The 17085-nt window shown below is 42.2% G+C and overlaps 2 protein-coding genes across 4 annotated transcripts in view; one reads left to right on the top strand and one right to left on the bottom strand.

Moving 5' to 3' along the window:
- Window positions 1-4535, bottom strand: part of UBXN8 (UBX domain protein 8) — a 28755-nt gene extending 24220 nt beyond the window's left edge. For both annotated transcript variants that reach the window (XM_003984652.6, XM_045055326.1), the window contains exon 1: window positions 4403-4535. In XM_003984652.6, the coding sequence (XP_003984701.1) occupies window positions 4403-4490 (88 nt within the window). In that variant the 5' untranslated portion in view covers window positions 4491-4535. The remainder of the gene's footprint in view (window positions 1-4402) is intronic.
- GSR (glutathione-disulfide reductase) overlaps window positions 4449-17085 on the top strand; it is a 56648-nt gene continuing 44011 nt past the window's right edge. Inside the window, exon 1 of one of the 2 annotated variants that reach the window (XM_045055325.1) lies at window positions 4449-4554. In XM_045055325.1, coding sequence (XP_044911260.1) covers window positions 4465-4554 — 90 coding nt within the window. In that variant the 5' untranslated portion in view covers window positions 4449-4464. Of the gene's footprint in view, window positions 4555-15430; window positions 15841-17085 lie in introns of those variants that run through there. The other variant, XM_023252439.2, reaches the window with a different exon arrangement.

The following is a 17085-nucleotide window of genomic DNA, read 5'->3' as shown; positions in this document are numbered from 1 at the left end:
CGTGACCTGGCTGAAGTCGGACGCTTAACCGACTGCGCCACCCAGGCGCCCCTATTTTTATTTTTTTAAGTAGTTTCTATACCCAACATGGGACTTGAACTCACAATCCTGAGATCAAGAGTCACACGATCTACCAACTGAGCCAGCCAGGCACCTCTCAAATTGTAGTTCTATTTAAAAACAGTCATTCAAAAACACCAAATTCATATTTCTCACAGTTCAATTATACAACTGTGTACCTCTCTATTCCTCAATATTTATTCGGTTATTTGAAAATAAAATCATTCTATAAACACCTAGAAAAAAGTCAAACTTTAGTGTTTGGTCTTCTTTTAAAAACAAAGATGAAAATTAAATGAGAAAAAATGTAATCAGTACTTACTTATGGTAAATACTTATGGTGTAATACACCATTGCTAAATGGTTAAGGAGCAGGTATAAAGTTGGGTTAGAAATGGTTTCTACCCTCCAGGAGTTTTTAGTTTTGTAGTTCTCAAAAGTCACCAGGCAGAGGTACAGAAGAACCATCTTGCCTATGTGATCAGGGCTGGTAGTCAATTAAAGATTAAAAAATGGGGGCGCCTGGGTGGCGCAGTCGGTTAAGCGTCCGACTTCAGCCAGGTCACGATCTCACGGTCTGTGAGTTCGAGCCCCGCGTCGGGCTCTGGGCTGATGGCTCAGAGCCTGGAGCCTGTTTCCAATTCTGTGTCTCCCTCTCTCTCTGCCCCTCCCCGGTTCGTGCTCTGTCTCTCTCTGTCCCAAAAATAAATAAACGTTGAAAAAAAAAATGATTTGTATATACACACTTAAACATTTATTTTTATTCAAGTATAGTTTTCTACACTTGTGATAAGTATTTTCTTTTAACTGAAAACCAATATATAGAGGTGACTGGGTGGCTCAGTCAGTTAAGCGTCTAACTCTTGGTTTCAGCTCAGGTCATGATCTCATGGTTCGTGAGCCTGCATCAGGCTCTAAACAGTGGGGAGCCTTCTTGAGATCCTCGTTCCTTCTGTCTCTGCCCCCACCCGCTGGTGTGCCCTCTCTCTCAAAATAAAAAAATAACCTTAAAAAAAAAAAACCTCAATATATATTTTATCCTTTAAAAATAAAGCAACTTAAAGCTGTTTAAATACTTCTTTTGTTTTGCCTCACAGTCCTCCAACTTTTTGCCAGCATTAGCTGTTGATTCAAGAGTTGTTCAAGACAACATCTAATTAAATCTAGGGTATTTCTGGCTATTACAAAAGTAATGTAATACCTAGAGTATTGGTATTTAGAGAAACCACTGAGTTACGGGATTTATGTTCCATGATACTGCTTTTTGTTCTAACAAGCAAGCAATTTGCAAACATCATATGGGAATATAAAAGAACTAGACTTATGTTTGTTTACGTCTTTCAAGTAAAACTTTTTTTTTTTTAATTTTTTTTAACGTTTATTTATTTTTGAGACAGAGAGAGACAGCATGAAGAGGGTCAGAGAGAGGGAGACACAGAATCTGAAACAGGCTCCAGGCTCTGAGCTGTCAGCACAGAGCCCGACACGGGGCTCGAACTCACGGACTGCAAGATCATGACCTGAGCCGAAGTCGGCCGCTTAACCAACTGAGCCACCCAGGCGCCCCTCAAGTAAAACTTTTTTTATTAAATTGGCTTTTTGGGGGTTTTTTTGGTCCATATTCTCAAGAGCCCATGTGCAAGACACTTCAAAGAATAACAAATGTGAGGAAGCAGCATTAAAATACTTAGCTTGATGTGCCTGGCTGCCTCAGTTGGTTAAGCAGCCGACTTCGGCTCCAGTGAGGATCTCTTGGTCTGGGAGTTAGAGCCCCGAGACGGGCTCTGCGCTGATAGCTCAGAGCCTGGAGCTTGCTCTGGATTCTGTATCTCCCTTTCTCTCTGCCCCTCCCCTGCTCCTATTCTGTCTGTCTGTCTCTCTCTCTGTTTCTCAAAAATAAATAAACATTAAAAAAATTTTTTTAATAAAATATTTAGCTTTAAGTACAAGTAAAAATACACTGACAATGAAGGCTTTTACACAGTAGAAAAAAGATAGGAACCATTTTTCAATGTTTGTCCAAAAATACAGCCCAGTTGAATGAATGGGTCTAGGAATTCTAGTTTTCCAATTAGCAGCCCCAGCTAAAAGTATCTATAAGTATATGCTGTTACTGGATATCTGGAAAACAAATATCAAGAAAGCAAAGCAGGGGTACCTGGCTGGTTCAGCTGATAGAGCATGAGACTCTTAATCTCAGGGTTCTAAGTTTGAGCCCCACATTGGGTGTAGAGATTTCTTAAAAAATAATAGTAATAGTGGTGCCTAGGTGGTTGAGTCAGTGGTCCAACTCAATCGGGGCACAGGTCATGATCTCTTGGTTCGTGGGATCAGGCCCTTTGTCAGGCCCTGCGCTGACAGCACAGAGCCTGTTTGGGATTCCCTCTCTCCCGTTCTCTGTGCCCCTCATCCACTCACACTCTCTCCCTCCCTCCCAAAATATATAAAATGAACTTAAAAAAAGATAATAATAATAAAACCTTAAAAAAAAAAAAAGAAACCAAAGTAAACAACCATCAGTTCACAACTGAGAGGTTTCTAGGAGAAAGGAATTAAGTAAAAAAAATCAGGAACTAGATGGAGATGCTACCAGGAATCCAGTTGCATTTTCTAGAATTTTTGGCCTGCTTTATTAAATTAGACATTGTCGGGGCACCTGGCTGGCTCAATCGGTAGAGCATGTGACTCTTGATCTTGGGATCATGACTTCAAGCCCCCAATTGGGCATGGAGTCTATTTTAAAAAAGAAAAAAAATTAAAAAATAAATAAAATAGGCATTGTGATATTTGATGGGAACACAAAAACAGATTAGATGTGGTCTCTGCCTTCAAAAAGCGTATTCTCCTGTTGTCAGAGCTGATTATGTGAGATTTCCTTCTGCAACCTTCCGTAACTATCTTCTCATTGATCAGTGACTTAAACGTTAGTGCAAAGTAGAAGAGATTCTAAATTAACAGAACAGAGGTGGATGCTGAAAAGACAAGGGGGGGAGCATGTAAATTCTGGACTAGATAAGCGTGACTTTAACCTTTCTGTATATCATTTGGATAAAGGTCTTGTTCGATTCCTATATAGACTGAGTGAGTAGGAGGTTTCTAAAAGGACTTTGAAGATTTTTTTAAAAAGCATTTTAAGTTATTTCAAGCAACATTTCCAAGTACCTGAGTAGGGAGAGAGGAAATATACAAAGCTAAGTTTCATCAGGATCTCAAACTTTAGAAATGAGTATAAGGGAGACATGCATGTAAACCCATGACTAATATATCCAAAAAAGGACTGATTCTCCACAGGCCCACCATTTTCCTCTGTTTCCCTTTTATCCCGGGCACTACCAAGTACTTAGGGTTGTTCAAATTCACTTGAAGGAGTTATCCTTGAATCCCTCCTTTCCCTCACCCAAACATTAATCCATCCACAAATCCTGTGGATTCTACTTTGTAAATATCCCAAATCTGTGCACACTCCATCGCTGTTATCATCCTAGTCCAGGCCATCATCACTACTTGTCTACTTCTAGAGCCTCACTTGCTCCACTGCTTCCACTACAGCCTCCCTCCAAAACATCCTCCACAGAATCCAGCGACTATCTATCTATATCTGCATCCATCATCCATCCATCTATCCAGTAATCCCTAGGGCCAAAGTGGGGCTTGAACTCACCATCCCAAGATCATGAGTCACATGCTCTACTGACTGAGCCAGCCAGGCGCCCCTCCAATAACCCTCCTTAAATCTCATTTCCTCAAATGTAAAATGGGGATTATACCCCACCCACACCATGGTGATAATACAAACTGGAAGAAATAATGAATAAACAGCACTTAGAGTTAGGTTTATAAGAGGTGGTCAGTGAATGTTATTAACTCGATCCACTCTCCCCTTTAGCCTTCTTGATCCATCCACAGTGGTCTTCATCCTTTTTCTCCAATTTGTCAATTCCTTTGGTCTAGAATGTTTTTGGCCCAGGCTTCGTATAATTTTAATCTCTGCTTAAATTCCTCAGAAGGCCTACATCACGTCACCTGTTTCCTTGTGAGCATTCAAAACAATATGAAAGTAGTGTCTACATATGTTCCTGTGCTTTCTGCCAGCTTCTGTCTCCTTGCACACAAAACTGGAAAGACACTTTCTCCGCGAAGAGAAGTCAGCCTCCTCAAAGCCCTGAGAGTCTTGCTCCCTGGAGTGGGGCCCCGGCGCCGGAAGAGAGGAAGGCGCTATGCAGCCTGGGAGTCGTAGTCTAAGCCGCCCGGAGGCGACGTGGCCATGAGACTGGAACCTTACGCAACACTCATGGGATAGTTACGCGGATGCGAGCGTCAGAAGGAAAAAGTTAACAGTTACCTAGATCCGGGATCCCACGCCGGAGCTCTAGACACAAGAGGGGGAGAGCAGAGAAGAGGAAAATGCCAACGACCCCACGAGAAGCCATGATAGCGGGAGCCCCGCGTCCGGGCGGGAGACCCTCCCCTTCCGGTTGCGCCTTCTGTTGGAAGGTGATGTGGAGCCCTTGCTATGGGAGGGGTTTTCGGAGAGAGCTAGACCCTGAAGCCCGGCGTTTGGTTCGACTGAGATAAGCCCCTGTTTTGAACTCATAGTCTGTAGCCTTATGTTATTAGAAATGCAAGTCATTCCCCCCACGTCACATGGTGTCCCGGAGAGATAGGCAGTCTGGCAGCCCGCCTAGCCCAATCTTGTGAAAGCAAAGCTTGGGCGCTGGCGCGGCAGCTCCCCAGAGTCAAGGCCCGCAGCGCTCGCCCGTTTGGACTCTGTGAAAAAGAACTCAAGAGTAAAATGTACCGGAAGACAAAAGTGTACGGGCTGTTGACACTGTGAGAAGGCAGCCCCTTGCCTCGGCCTTGTGTCCTAGGAGGCGACTGCGGGCTTTTGGGTCGGAGCTACTAAGCACTCCTCTGCTGAAGCACCTTCCTTATCATCCTAACGGTTCCCGGCCTCATCTGCGGCCTCTTATTACTGTGGGAAGATGCTTGTAAACTGGGGCCTGGCACCTAACTCAAGATCCTGGAGACCCTTGGAGTCCCGCTACCCCTTGCTCTGCGTCTCAGTTTTGCCAATAGGTGTTATTGTTAATGACTAAATTTGGCCTCACAGTTCTATGCCCTCATTGCCACCCCATGATTTACCTCCGTGGCGCTTCTGCCAAACTACAACTCAGTTAAGCTGTGGTGGTCCTCACAATTTACACAATTTAATGCTTGAAATTTCGTTTTCTGACCCATCCGTCAATCCTGCTCCCTCACCCTTCCACTGAGTCCAACTGACGTTTATTGAACCCCACGGTTCTCCTGGTGCTGTAGAACTCTGGGAGATTCAAATATATGTAAATTACCGAATTTGTCCTCAAGAAACTCAGTTAACTAGGGGCGCCTGGGTGGCTCAGTCGGTTGAGCGTCCGACTTTGGCTCAGGTCACGATCTCGCGGTTGGCAAGTTCAAGCCTCTCTGTGCTGTTGGCTCGGAGCCCGGAGCCTGCTTCGGATTCTGTGTCTCCCTGTCTCACTCATACTCTGTCTCTGTCTCAAAACTAAATAAAAATTAAAAAAAAAAAAAACTCAGTTAACTAGTCTTGTAAACAGATAAATGCAATACAGCACCTGAGCGCTATGATAGGGATACACACAGCTCCTGCGAACCCTACCCCCAGGGCCTGGAGGGAAGGGCTTTAAACTTGAGAGGGGAATGAGGACCACAGGGAGAGTGGGATTTCAAGTTTAGGAAACTGAATGTAGGGAACTACAGTTTGAATATTTAATAGTTTAAATATGAAGAAGTATTTAGGAGTTTACAATATTGCAGTTTAAAGCTCGAATAAAGGTGTGTAGGTATGTTGGAGCTAGGCCCACAGGGGACTTTGCTTTGTGTATAGGCTAAGACTTTTGTCCTGAAAGTGAAGGTGAAAACTAGGAGGGCACAATCTCAAAATCAATCGGGGTGAAGTAATATAAATCATAACACATAATACCAATTAAATAATTAAATGTATCAACTCATTCAGAAATTCTCATTTGTTGTATGCAGGAAGACAGGAAAAAAAGTTGTACAGCTCTTACCATCTTCATTTTGGTATGATTTCCTCCTTTATTATTTTTTTTTCATTCTCTGGCTTTCTATATTCTTAATTTCATCTATTGATGGCTCCAGACATCTGTCAAGACAATAAAGTGGAGGCTTGCAAGTACTCCAGATTTGCTTGGGGTCATACACATTTCCCAAACCTTGTTGATTATGAACAAGATTCACTGTGATTGTCTACTGCTAGCTACCTCCTCGCAAAAGGCGACCAGTATAACCTGTTTGAGTAAAACCAAATTTCTTACTGCATTAAGTGAGAATACTATTTTGACAAAATCTTAGTAGTGTCTCAGAGAGGAGGTCAAGAGTGAATTTTATGAGGTTTTGGAGTTTTGGTTGGAGTGGTTTAAGGTGGGCCTGTTTGACTCATCTGTTTTGATTCACTTGGGATTGGATATAGTGCATGGTATAATAGTTTAGGACTGGTGGAATGAGCAAGATGAGGGACTTGATAGATTAGGTCCCTTTTTTAATAAGGAAGGGGATTTGCCAATTGAGTGATCATTTCAACTTGTCAGTGCCTTTAAAGGAAGCTTTTTGCCCAGATGAGCAACCTATCGTTCAGGTACATGGATTTTCAGGAAAACGTAAAGCTAACAATTAAGTTATGTACTGATTGACAGCCTACTTGTGGGCAAGAATTTCCTGGAATAGTAAAGTCAGTATGTTGATTTATGTAGTTCTAAGTGATGAAAATTACTGTAGATGTTTCATTTCCCACCAAAAAATCTTAAGAACATCATTGAGTATAAGAGGAAATGATTTTAAAATCTAAATAGTTTGTATTAAACGATTATTAACATTCTTAAGACACAAATTTCACATTTTTCATAACAAGCGATACAACCCATTTATGTATAAAAAAGTAGAATTGTTATTTAACACGTTTAAAAATGATAATATAATCATATTTGGTTAGGGAGACAAATGTGTATTATAATGTAGCCTGAATTATATATATTAAGTATTCAGACTGCTTTTGTGACCTAAATTGGAATTTTTGCATTTAAAAAAAAAACAACTAGTGGGGTACGCGGGTGGCTCAGTCAGTTAAGCATCGAACTCACTCGATTTCAGCTCAGGTCATGATCTCACTGTTTGTGGGGTCGGGCCCTGGGTTGTGCTCTACAGAGCATGCTTCAGATTCTTTCTCTCCTATGTCTCCCAAAATAAATAAATAAGCTTTAAAAAAATCAACTAGTTAATTTTTTCAGTATTTTTATTAAGAATTTTTTCAGCCCGGGGCACCTGGCTCAGTTGGAAGAGTATGTGACTTTTTTTCTTTTTATATAAATATACATATTTAATTTATGAAAGCACATGAGAGAAAGCAAGCAGGGGAGGGGCAGAGAAAGAGGGAGAGAGAGATCCTAAGCAGGCTCTGTCCTCTCAACGCAGAGCCCAATGCAAGGCTCAAACTCATGAACTGTGAGATCATGACTTGAGCCAAAATTAAGAGTTGTAGGCTTAACTGACTGAGCCACCCAGGCACCCCATGGAAGAGTATGTTACTGGCTCTTGATCTCAGGTCATAAGTTCAAGTCCCACCTGGGGTGGAGAGATTACTCAATAAAACTTAAAAAAATGTTTTCAGACAAAAATGTTGAAAAGAATTTATAGTGAGTATCCATATACCCACTCTACCACATAATAAAATAAATAATAATAATAAAACTGATTTTATCAAATATCTATTTTCTTTCTTTCTTTCTTTCTTTCTTTCTTTCTTTCTTTCTTTCTTTCTTTCTTTCTTTTTCTTTCTCTCTTTCAGCACAAGCTGTGGAGAGGGGATAGTGGGGGAGAGAGAGAGAGAGAGAGAGAGAGAGAGAGAGAGAGAGAGAATCCCAAACAGGCTCCATGCTCAACACAAAGCCCCATGTGGGGCTTGATCCCATGAACCTGGGATCATGACCTGAGCCAAAATCAAGAGTTGGGCGCTCAACTGACCAAGCCACCCAGGCACCCCACAACCTGTCTCTTTTGATGCATTACAAAGATATGCATGATGCAGACATTAGTACAATTCCCCAAAAATACTTCAGTGTGCATATTATTAACTATAATACATGAATATGTATATGCAACTTCAGCATGCTGTTCATTAACTACAAAGACATAAACAACTGTACCATTGAGTTCCAATATAAACATTGTTAAAAGATAAACTGTGGCATATAAATTATTTTAAGTGTTTACTTGAGCAAAAATCTATTTGAATTGGGCAGCATCCAATCCAGTAGATACAAAGGAGCTCTGAGTTGCTATACGAAAATGAAAGACTTTTATAGCCAGAGGGAGAGTGAACAAGGAAGTTATTTTAGGCAAAAAAAAAAAAGGGGGGGGGGTTGGTTATTGCAAGCTTACTTTCCTTTAGGGGTGTTTCAGGCAGATTACTGAAGTAATGCTGAACAGGCAATTCCATTTCTGGGAGAGCCAAAACTGTAATTAAGCCTCAGTTTGGTGACGTGGGGCTTAGCACAAGATTTGACAAATCTTGTCAAATATGGGGCTTGTTGTCTTCTTTTTAATAGCATACACCCATATCCCTCTCAAGACAAAACTTTGCCCAGAAAATAACCATTGCTCTGTCATTTTTTTTTTTCTATCATGGATTAGTTTTGCCTCTTCTAGGACTTCTATAAATGGAATTGGTGTTTGGATTAGGCTTTGTTTATACAGCAAAATTGTTTTTAACTTTTTATTTTAAAATAATTATAGGTTCACATAGAGTTATGGGAAATAGAGAGATCACATACATTTCTCTTTACCCAGTTTCTCCCAATGATAAATTCATGCATAAACCATAGCACAGTATCATAAACAGGAAATCAATATTGGCACAATCTACCAATCTTATTCAGATTTTACAAGTTTTACATACAATCATGTGTGTGTATATGCATGTGTATTCGGTTCTATGCAATATTATCACTTGTATTGATTCATGTGACCACCACCAGTCAAGATACCGAACAGTTCCATCACAGGAATCTCTTGTGCTACCCTTTTATAGTCATAATCACCTCACTTTCTATCCCTTAACACCACCAAATCCTAGGTAATCATTAAATGTATCTCTAGCTTTTTAATGTTGTCATTTCAAGAGTATTATGGGGATGCCTGGGTGGTCCAGTTGGTTGAGCATCTGACTCTTGATTTCCCCTCAGGTCATGATTCCAGGGTTGTGGGATAAAGCCCTGTGTCGGGCTCTGCACTGAGCATGGAGCCTGCTTAAGATTCTCTCTTCTGCCCCTCTCTCCCACTTGCACTCCCCGACTTTTAACAACAACAAAAAGAGCATTATGTAAGTGGAATCCTACAATGTATAACATTTAGAGATTGGCTGTTTTCACTCAGTATAACCTTGAGATCCATACAAATTGTTATGTGTATAGATATTCATTCCTTTTTTTAAAAAATGTTTATTTATTTAGGGGCGCCTGGGTGGCTCAGGTGGCTGAATGTCCAACTTTGGCTCAGGTCATGATCTCCCGGTTCACGGGTTCGGCCCACATAGGGCTCTGTGGTGGCAGCTAGGAGCCTGGAGCCTGCTTCAGGTTCTGTCTCTCTCTGCCTGTGCCTCCCTCCTTCTCTTTCTCTCTCTCTCCCTCTCTCTCAAATAATATGTATTTACTTTTGAGAGAGCACAAGCAGGGAAGGGACAGAGAGAGAGAGAGAGGAAGCACCAGGCTCTGAGCTGTCACACAGAGCCTGACATGAGGCTTGAACTCACAAACTGTAAGATCATGATCTGAGCCTAAGTTGATGCTTAACCAACGGAGCCACCCAGGTGCCCCTCATTCCTTTATTATTATTAAATACTTTTTAAAATTTATTTTGAGAGAGCGAGTGAGCATGTGAGCAGGGGAGGGGCAGAAAGAGAGGGAGAGAGAAAGAATCCCAAGCAGGTGCTGTCAGCACAGAGCATGACTCTGGGGCTCAATTCCATGAACCACAGTCTCATGACCTGAGCCAAAATCAAGAGTTGGGTGCTTAACCCAACTGAACCACTCAGGTGCCCCAATATTCATTTCTTTTTATTGCTGGATACTATTCCTTTTTTTTTTTTTCCTCTTTAAGTAAACTCTGCACCAAACGTGGGGCTTGAACTCATGATCAAGAGTCACAGAAGGGAGAGGGGGAGAATGATGTGACTAGAATAGTTATATAGAGCTATTACTATGGTAGTACTTCATTTGTTTAGCTGAGAGGTGTGGATGTTCGCTGCATTATTCTTTATATTTTGTTTACCTTTAATATTGCAAATACATTTTGAAAGTAATGTTATAGAAATAATTACATATTTAGATTCATAATAGGAATATTAGTGTTATTTCTAAAGATTTTTATGCTATCCCCCATTTTCTTTCAAAATACATTGGTAACACAAATGGAGATCAAAAGGTGAAAGAACTATTGACTGCATGTGTGATTTTCCCCTAGATGTGTCTTCTCAGGTAGTGTCCAATTTCCCAATAGCAAGCAGACTTGTTATTTTTGGAAAGATTCCTTCTACTTATCGTAAAATTTTCTTTTTGTTAATCTCACATTCAGTTACACCTATTGTTCTCTGTCTCTTCAGTGTTTATCCTTTGCCTCAATATTAAACACTACTGAGTAATGTTTGTTGTGTTCATTTCCTCATATTTTTATCCTCATAAAAGACTGCAATTATCTTTATACATGCATCATGAGAAATACATTTCATTGAGCAACTTGTACGTGCAAGCTTCCTTCTATACCACTATTTCCTGTACAGACTTCTCAGATTGTTTATAGAAATACTATTACCACCTTCCTTCTAGTATAATACATCTTGATCTGTAATCTCAACACAAAAGCTGTGATGTAAATTAGTCACTGATGAGTCATGAATACATTTCCTACAAATTACACTATAGAAAGAATGCAGAGGGAGAAAGAGGCTACGTTTATTTTTTTATTTTATTTTTTATAGAGAGTGCAAGTCGGGAAGTGGGACAGATGGAGAGAGATAGAAAAAGAATCCCAAGCAGAATCCATGCTAGCACAGAGCCTGACGCAAATCCCAAGACCCTGGGATCATGAACTGAGCCAAAATCAAGAATTGGACACTCAACTGACTGAGCCACCCAGGTGCCCTAAGAGACTACATTTAAAAAGGAGAGTACAGTGCTAAGTGAAATAAATCAGAGAAAGACAAATACCATATGATTTCAGTCATATGTGGAGTTTAAGAAGCAAAACAAAGGAAAAAAGAGACAAAAAAACAGACTCTTAACTATAGAGAAGAAACTTATGGTTACCAGAGGGGAGGTGGGCAGGGGAATGGGTGAAATAGGTGATGAGTTTTAAAAGTACACTTATCATGGGGCACCTGGGTGGTTCAGTTGGTTGAGCATCCAACTCTTGATTTTGGCTCAGTTCATTATTTCAGGGTAGTGGGATCAAGTCACTTGCTGGGCTCAGCACTGACAGCGGGGAGTCTGCTTGGGATTCTCTCTTCCTCTCTCTCTGAGCCGCCCAAAATAAATAAATAAACTAAAAAAAAAAAAAGAGTACCTTTATCATAACGAACACTGAGTAATGTACAGAATTACTTTTTTGGTGTTTTTTTTTTTTTTTTTAGAGGCTCCACACCCAACATGGGGCTCACACGATCCTGAGATCAAGACTCAGATGCTCTACCAACTGAGCCAACTACATGCCCCAATGTATAGAATTGTTGAATTACTATATTGTACACCTGAAACTAATATAACACTGTGTTAATCATACTGGAGTTAACATTTTAAAAATTCAATTATACACTTACAGTAGGTAAATTTTATGTATGTAATACTCAATAGTTTAAAAAATGAATGAAGAAGGGATAAAAAATGATATTTGACATTTTCTCCTACACAAAATGTCATTTAAAAACATCTTGGATCTTGTATTTTTACCACAGGACACTATCTATAATGGTTTCTTTCCAGTAATGGTTAAGACCACAGACTTCAAAGTTAGGACTTTAGGATTTGAATTCCTGCTCTGCCATTCACCAGCTGATCTTGTACAAGTTATTTATCCTCTTGGAACCTCAGTCTTTTCATCTATAAAGTGGAGATAATAATAGTAGTTATTTCTTGGGATGAGGAGGGGACAACATAGAGTTCTTAGCACTGTGCTTATTAAAGCTGTTAAGTACAGTGCTTAGCTTAGTACATATTAATTATTGGTTTATTATTTTGACAAATATTTCACAGTGTCTTTGTAGAAATCACCTAAGTGTGTCTAGTGTTCAAAAAAAATTCAATGATGCAATTATTATTATTATTATTATTTTAATGTTTCTATTTATTTTTGAGACAGAGAGAGACAGAGCATGAGCAGGGGAGGGGCAGAGAAAGAGGGAGACACAGAATCTGAAGCAGACTCCAGGCTCTGAGCTGTCAGCACAGAGCCTGATGCGGGGCTCGAACTCACGGGCTGTGAGATCATGACCTGAGCTGAAGTCGGACGCTTAACCGACTGAGCCACCCAGGTGCCCCCAATGATGCAATTATTAACAGATGAAATAATTGCTTGGGGCTCTGCTATTTCTCACCAATCATGCTAGTTTATAATGATGTCATAAGACTGTCACACTTGAATAACTTAGTTGATTTTCATTCTCAGCATTTTTTAAAAAGTCGTTTTGTTTGTTTAATCTTTACACCAAACGTGGGACTCGAACTTATGACCTCAAGATCAAAAGTTACATGCTCTTCTGACTGGGCCAGCCAGGCACGCCGATTTTCAGCATTTATTATCATCCTGAAACTACCTTTTATTAACTACATTAACTAAATTTTTACTTTAGTTGAGATATATATATTTATATATATGTTTATATAAATATATGTATATATTTATATATATGTTTATATAAATATATATACATATATTTGTTTGAAGAGAAAACTTAGAAACAGTCTAAAGTCTTCAAGTGCTTGGGATATGGCTACCTGTTCCCCTTCCCATGGAAGTCAGAAGCAAAAGGTAAAAACACTTAAATGAAAATATTTTAGTCCCAAACAATACCTTATAAATCTTTAGTTTCAACATACTGCATGGAATTATGTAATTAGGTGGCCAAAAATTCTTTCCTCCTTTAAAACTAGCAGGGACATAAAACTGTACCTCCTTTCATCGTCTTTATGTTGTTTTATGGCATCCTTTTCCTCCCATATTTCCTGGTTCAAGACTTGTCATCATGGAGTATTGTACTCTCCCCCCCAATCTGTCAACTTCACTTCCTTATGCCTGTCCAGTCTGTTCTTCCTATCTGTTCTCAATACTGCCACCTTTGCCTCCTGATACAATTTCACCATCTCCAATTCATTTCATATATTTCCAGGGAAAGATGCTTCTGAGAAATCTTCAGCGACTCCTTATCGCCTCTGGAGTGAAGTCTATACACCAAGCAAGGCTTTCCAGGACTCCACCCATCTTCCATTACCCACTTCAAAATGCTTATAGTCCGGCCAACCTGTGCTCCTCTACTTCTGTATCTACAATTCTTACCAACTCATTTCCTCCACTTTTTATTTGACATGCCTATCTCCTTTTTGTCAGCTTTCCCATTTCACAGATGAAGAAACTGACATCTAGAGAGGTGAAGGGACTATGACAATGTCTGTGGTGGAAAATGAATCCAAGTTTCTCAGATTCAGATTCTTTACTCCTATCGTTTTTGGGCCTTTTGGCTAAGATCAAGGGCAGACCCTTTATTCCTAAACACTTCAGTGTGTATCTCTTAAGAACAAGGATATTCTCTTATATGAGCACAGTACAACGATTAAACTCAGGAAATTTTGCATTGATGTAGTGCCATCATATATTATACAGGCCACAGTTCAAATTTTACCAACTATCCTTCATAGTGAATTTTCCCCAGTCCAGAATCCCATCCCGAATCAAACCTTGTCTTCGTTTCTCATATTTCTTCAATATTCCTTAACCTGGAATAGTTCCTTTGCCTTGCTTTATTTTCAAGACATTGATAGTTTTTAAAGAGTACAGGCTAGTTGTTGTAAAATTCCCCTCAGTGTGGGTTATTCTGAGTGTTACCTCATGATTAGATTCAGATTATGGATTTCCAGCAGGGATACTACATAAATGAAGTTGTGTACTTCTTACTGCATCACATCACAGGGCACACCACAACTGTCTCATTACTGGCAATATTCAACTTTGATCACTTGGGTATGGTGGTGTCTGGGTCCCTGTAACGTTACTTTTTTTCCCCTTTGTGATCAATAGGAATCTGTGGGGACATATTCTAAGACTGTGTAAATAAGCTCCTCCCTGTCCCCCGATCAAGTTTTCACCCAGGTGGTTTTAACATTCACTTATGTTTAATCACACAATTATCATTATGAATAGTTGCAAAATGTTGATTTTTCTAACTCTGTTGCTCCTTCTACATTACGTGGCATTGTACTGAAGAATTTTCCTTTCTTCCCCTATATTTTTAATCAGGGGGAAAAAAGCTTAAAAAAAAAAAAAACTGGATACCATTTTCACTGGAATGTAGTTAGCTCCCATTCGCCTTCGGTGTGCTGGGCTCACTTCTCTGTGACATGGACCTTCACTCCTGGACCTACAGCGAGCTCTCTCAGCCTTGTGGGTGGTGGCCTGGGCCACAGCCTTGCAGACGGTGGACTACCACCACGCAAATTTAAAGCCCACTTACTCCTCTGTGGTGTTGCTGGTGGTTCAAGCTATTCGAAAATGACACTTCAGTCTCTATTGCTAGGGAGTGAAGTGCTACCTTTATGCTTAACCTGTGACTCACAAAAATATTTATTCCAATGTTTCCCAAACTAAATGTGCTTTAGAATCACCTGAAAGCTTAAAGTGTAGATTGATGGGGTCTGGCCCCCAGACACTCGGATTTAGTAGATCTGGATTAAGGCCCAGGAATCAACACTCGAACTTTGAGAACACAATCTCCAAAATAATGAAGGGCAAACCTCCCTTCCTTGAAAAGTTGCCGCCACTGTCAACTTCTAAGGTGCCCTCTCAGGAAAAGCCGAGTGAAACAAGGCGTTCATCCTTCCTCGCCCCACCGGCCTTCAGAAACCGACATTCGGTTGATGCCCTTCGGGTGCGGGGATCCCAGGTGCTGCGGTGAAGGCGGAGATCTCCCTAACCCGCTCTCTGTGGGCAGGGCCTGCCGGCTGGCGCGCAAGAGGGCGGGAGGGGGCGGGTCCCCCTCGGTGCCCGCCGGGCCGTGGCCAGGGAGCCCCACCCCTCCCCTGAACCCCCTCCCCCAGCTCTCGGACCTGGTGCTTAGTCACCGTGAGGCTGCGCTTGCTCGGGGCGCGGCAACCCCCCTTACCCGGGACCGCCCGCGGGGCACCCCCGTCGTGCACTTCCGCGTGCATGGCCCTGCTGCCCCGGTCCCTGAGCGCGAGCGCGGGGCCGAGCTGGCGGCGGGCGGCGCGCGCCTTCCTCCCCCGCTTTCCGCGGCCTCAGCCGCGGCCCGCCCGCGCCCTCTCCCGCGCCATGGCGTGCAGGCAGGAGCCGCAGCCGCAGCGCCCGCCGCCCGCCGCAGACGTCGTGGCCTCGTACGACTACCTGGTGATCGGGGGCGGCTCGGGCGGGCTGGCCAGCGCGCGCAGGGCGGCCGAGCTGGGCGCCAGGGCCGCCGTGGTGGAGAGCCACAAGCTGGGCGGCACTTGCGTGAGTACGGGGTCCCTACCCGCGCGTCTCCTGGCGCCTCTGCGTCCGCAGCGCCGCGTCCCGCAGCCCGGCTTTCTCGTCGCTGTGCTGGGGCAGCCTGTCCTCTTTCCTGGTGCTGTCCGTCCGTCCGGAGATGGGTCCCCAGCGCCGCGCTCTCCGCTTTCCCACCTGCATCTGAGGTCAGGGTCCCAGCAGGTTTAAAGGAGAAAAGTGTAATAGGGCTCCCTTGCACCTCCCACAGCTGAGCCTAGGTCTGTTCCTGCCCAGGTGCAGTGTTAACCGTAGGTGGTTACTCCTCAAGGTGGAAGAGTATTGTGTTCTTGCAGCTGGCTGGGGACTGGGACTGGGGATATACCCTTGAGGAACGCAGATCCTGATCCTCTCCTTTCAGCTTCAGGGGCAAAATGATTTACCGCACTTTCGAATCACTTAAGGAGTTGGAAGAATTCTGCCTAGGTTCCACGCCCATGGCTCCTCATTTCACTGGTCTGAAGTGCAGCCTGGGCTTTGGGATTTTTAGAAGTTCCACAGGTGATTCTGGTTGCAGCCAAGGTTGACAGCCACTGCCTACAGGTTACCTTAATGTAGGATTTACAAAAATTCTCAGAATTTTGTCTTGTTGGGCCAGGGAGGGATTTTAAAACTGTTCCCCAAAAAGAAGGTTGTAAATCTTGTGATTGAGAAGCTTTATCATTAAAAACAGTTGTTGTTTTTCCCCCCATGCTATTGGTGTGGCTTTTTCTATTACAAAACTTGGGGGAGGAACTTGCTGTTAATATTTAAAATTCTGCATCCAAGAGTAACCTGGGGTTGGGGATGGGTTCTCCACATTCTTTTGGAGACTGATGTTTAAATTATACCAGACTGGGAACTCCTTAAGGGCAGGGATGGGTTCACGTGTTTGTGTACCTCATATCACCTTAACGAAATATCTTGCTCAATAATCATATGTGTAACAAATGAAACTCAAAATTGACAGTTTGTGAAAGGGCTGACTTCATTGTCCTGTAAGCAGTTTTCAAGTTCAAGGGGCGCATGGGTGGCTCAGTAGGTTAAGCATCCGACTCTAGATTTTGGCTCAGGTCATGATGTCATGGTTGTGAGATGGAGCCCAGCATCCAGCTCTCCCCTGAGCTTGGAGCCAGCTTAAGATTCTCTCTCTCTTGGGGCACCTGGGTGTCTTAGTCCGTTAAGCTTCCGACTTTGGCTCAGGTCCTTGATCTCGCGGTTTGTGAGTTGGAGCCC

The sequence above is a fragment of the Felis catus genome, chromosome B1 (assembly GCF_018350175.1).
Source record: "Felis catus isolate Fca126 chromosome B1, F.catus_Fca126_mat1.0, whole genome shotgun sequence".
Classification (NCBI taxonomy): domain Eukaryota; kingdom Metazoa; phylum Chordata; class Mammalia; order Carnivora; family Felidae; genus Felis; species Felis catus.
Note: the sequence above shows the minus strand (reverse complement) of the source record. Positions and strands in the feature narration are given on the sequence as shown.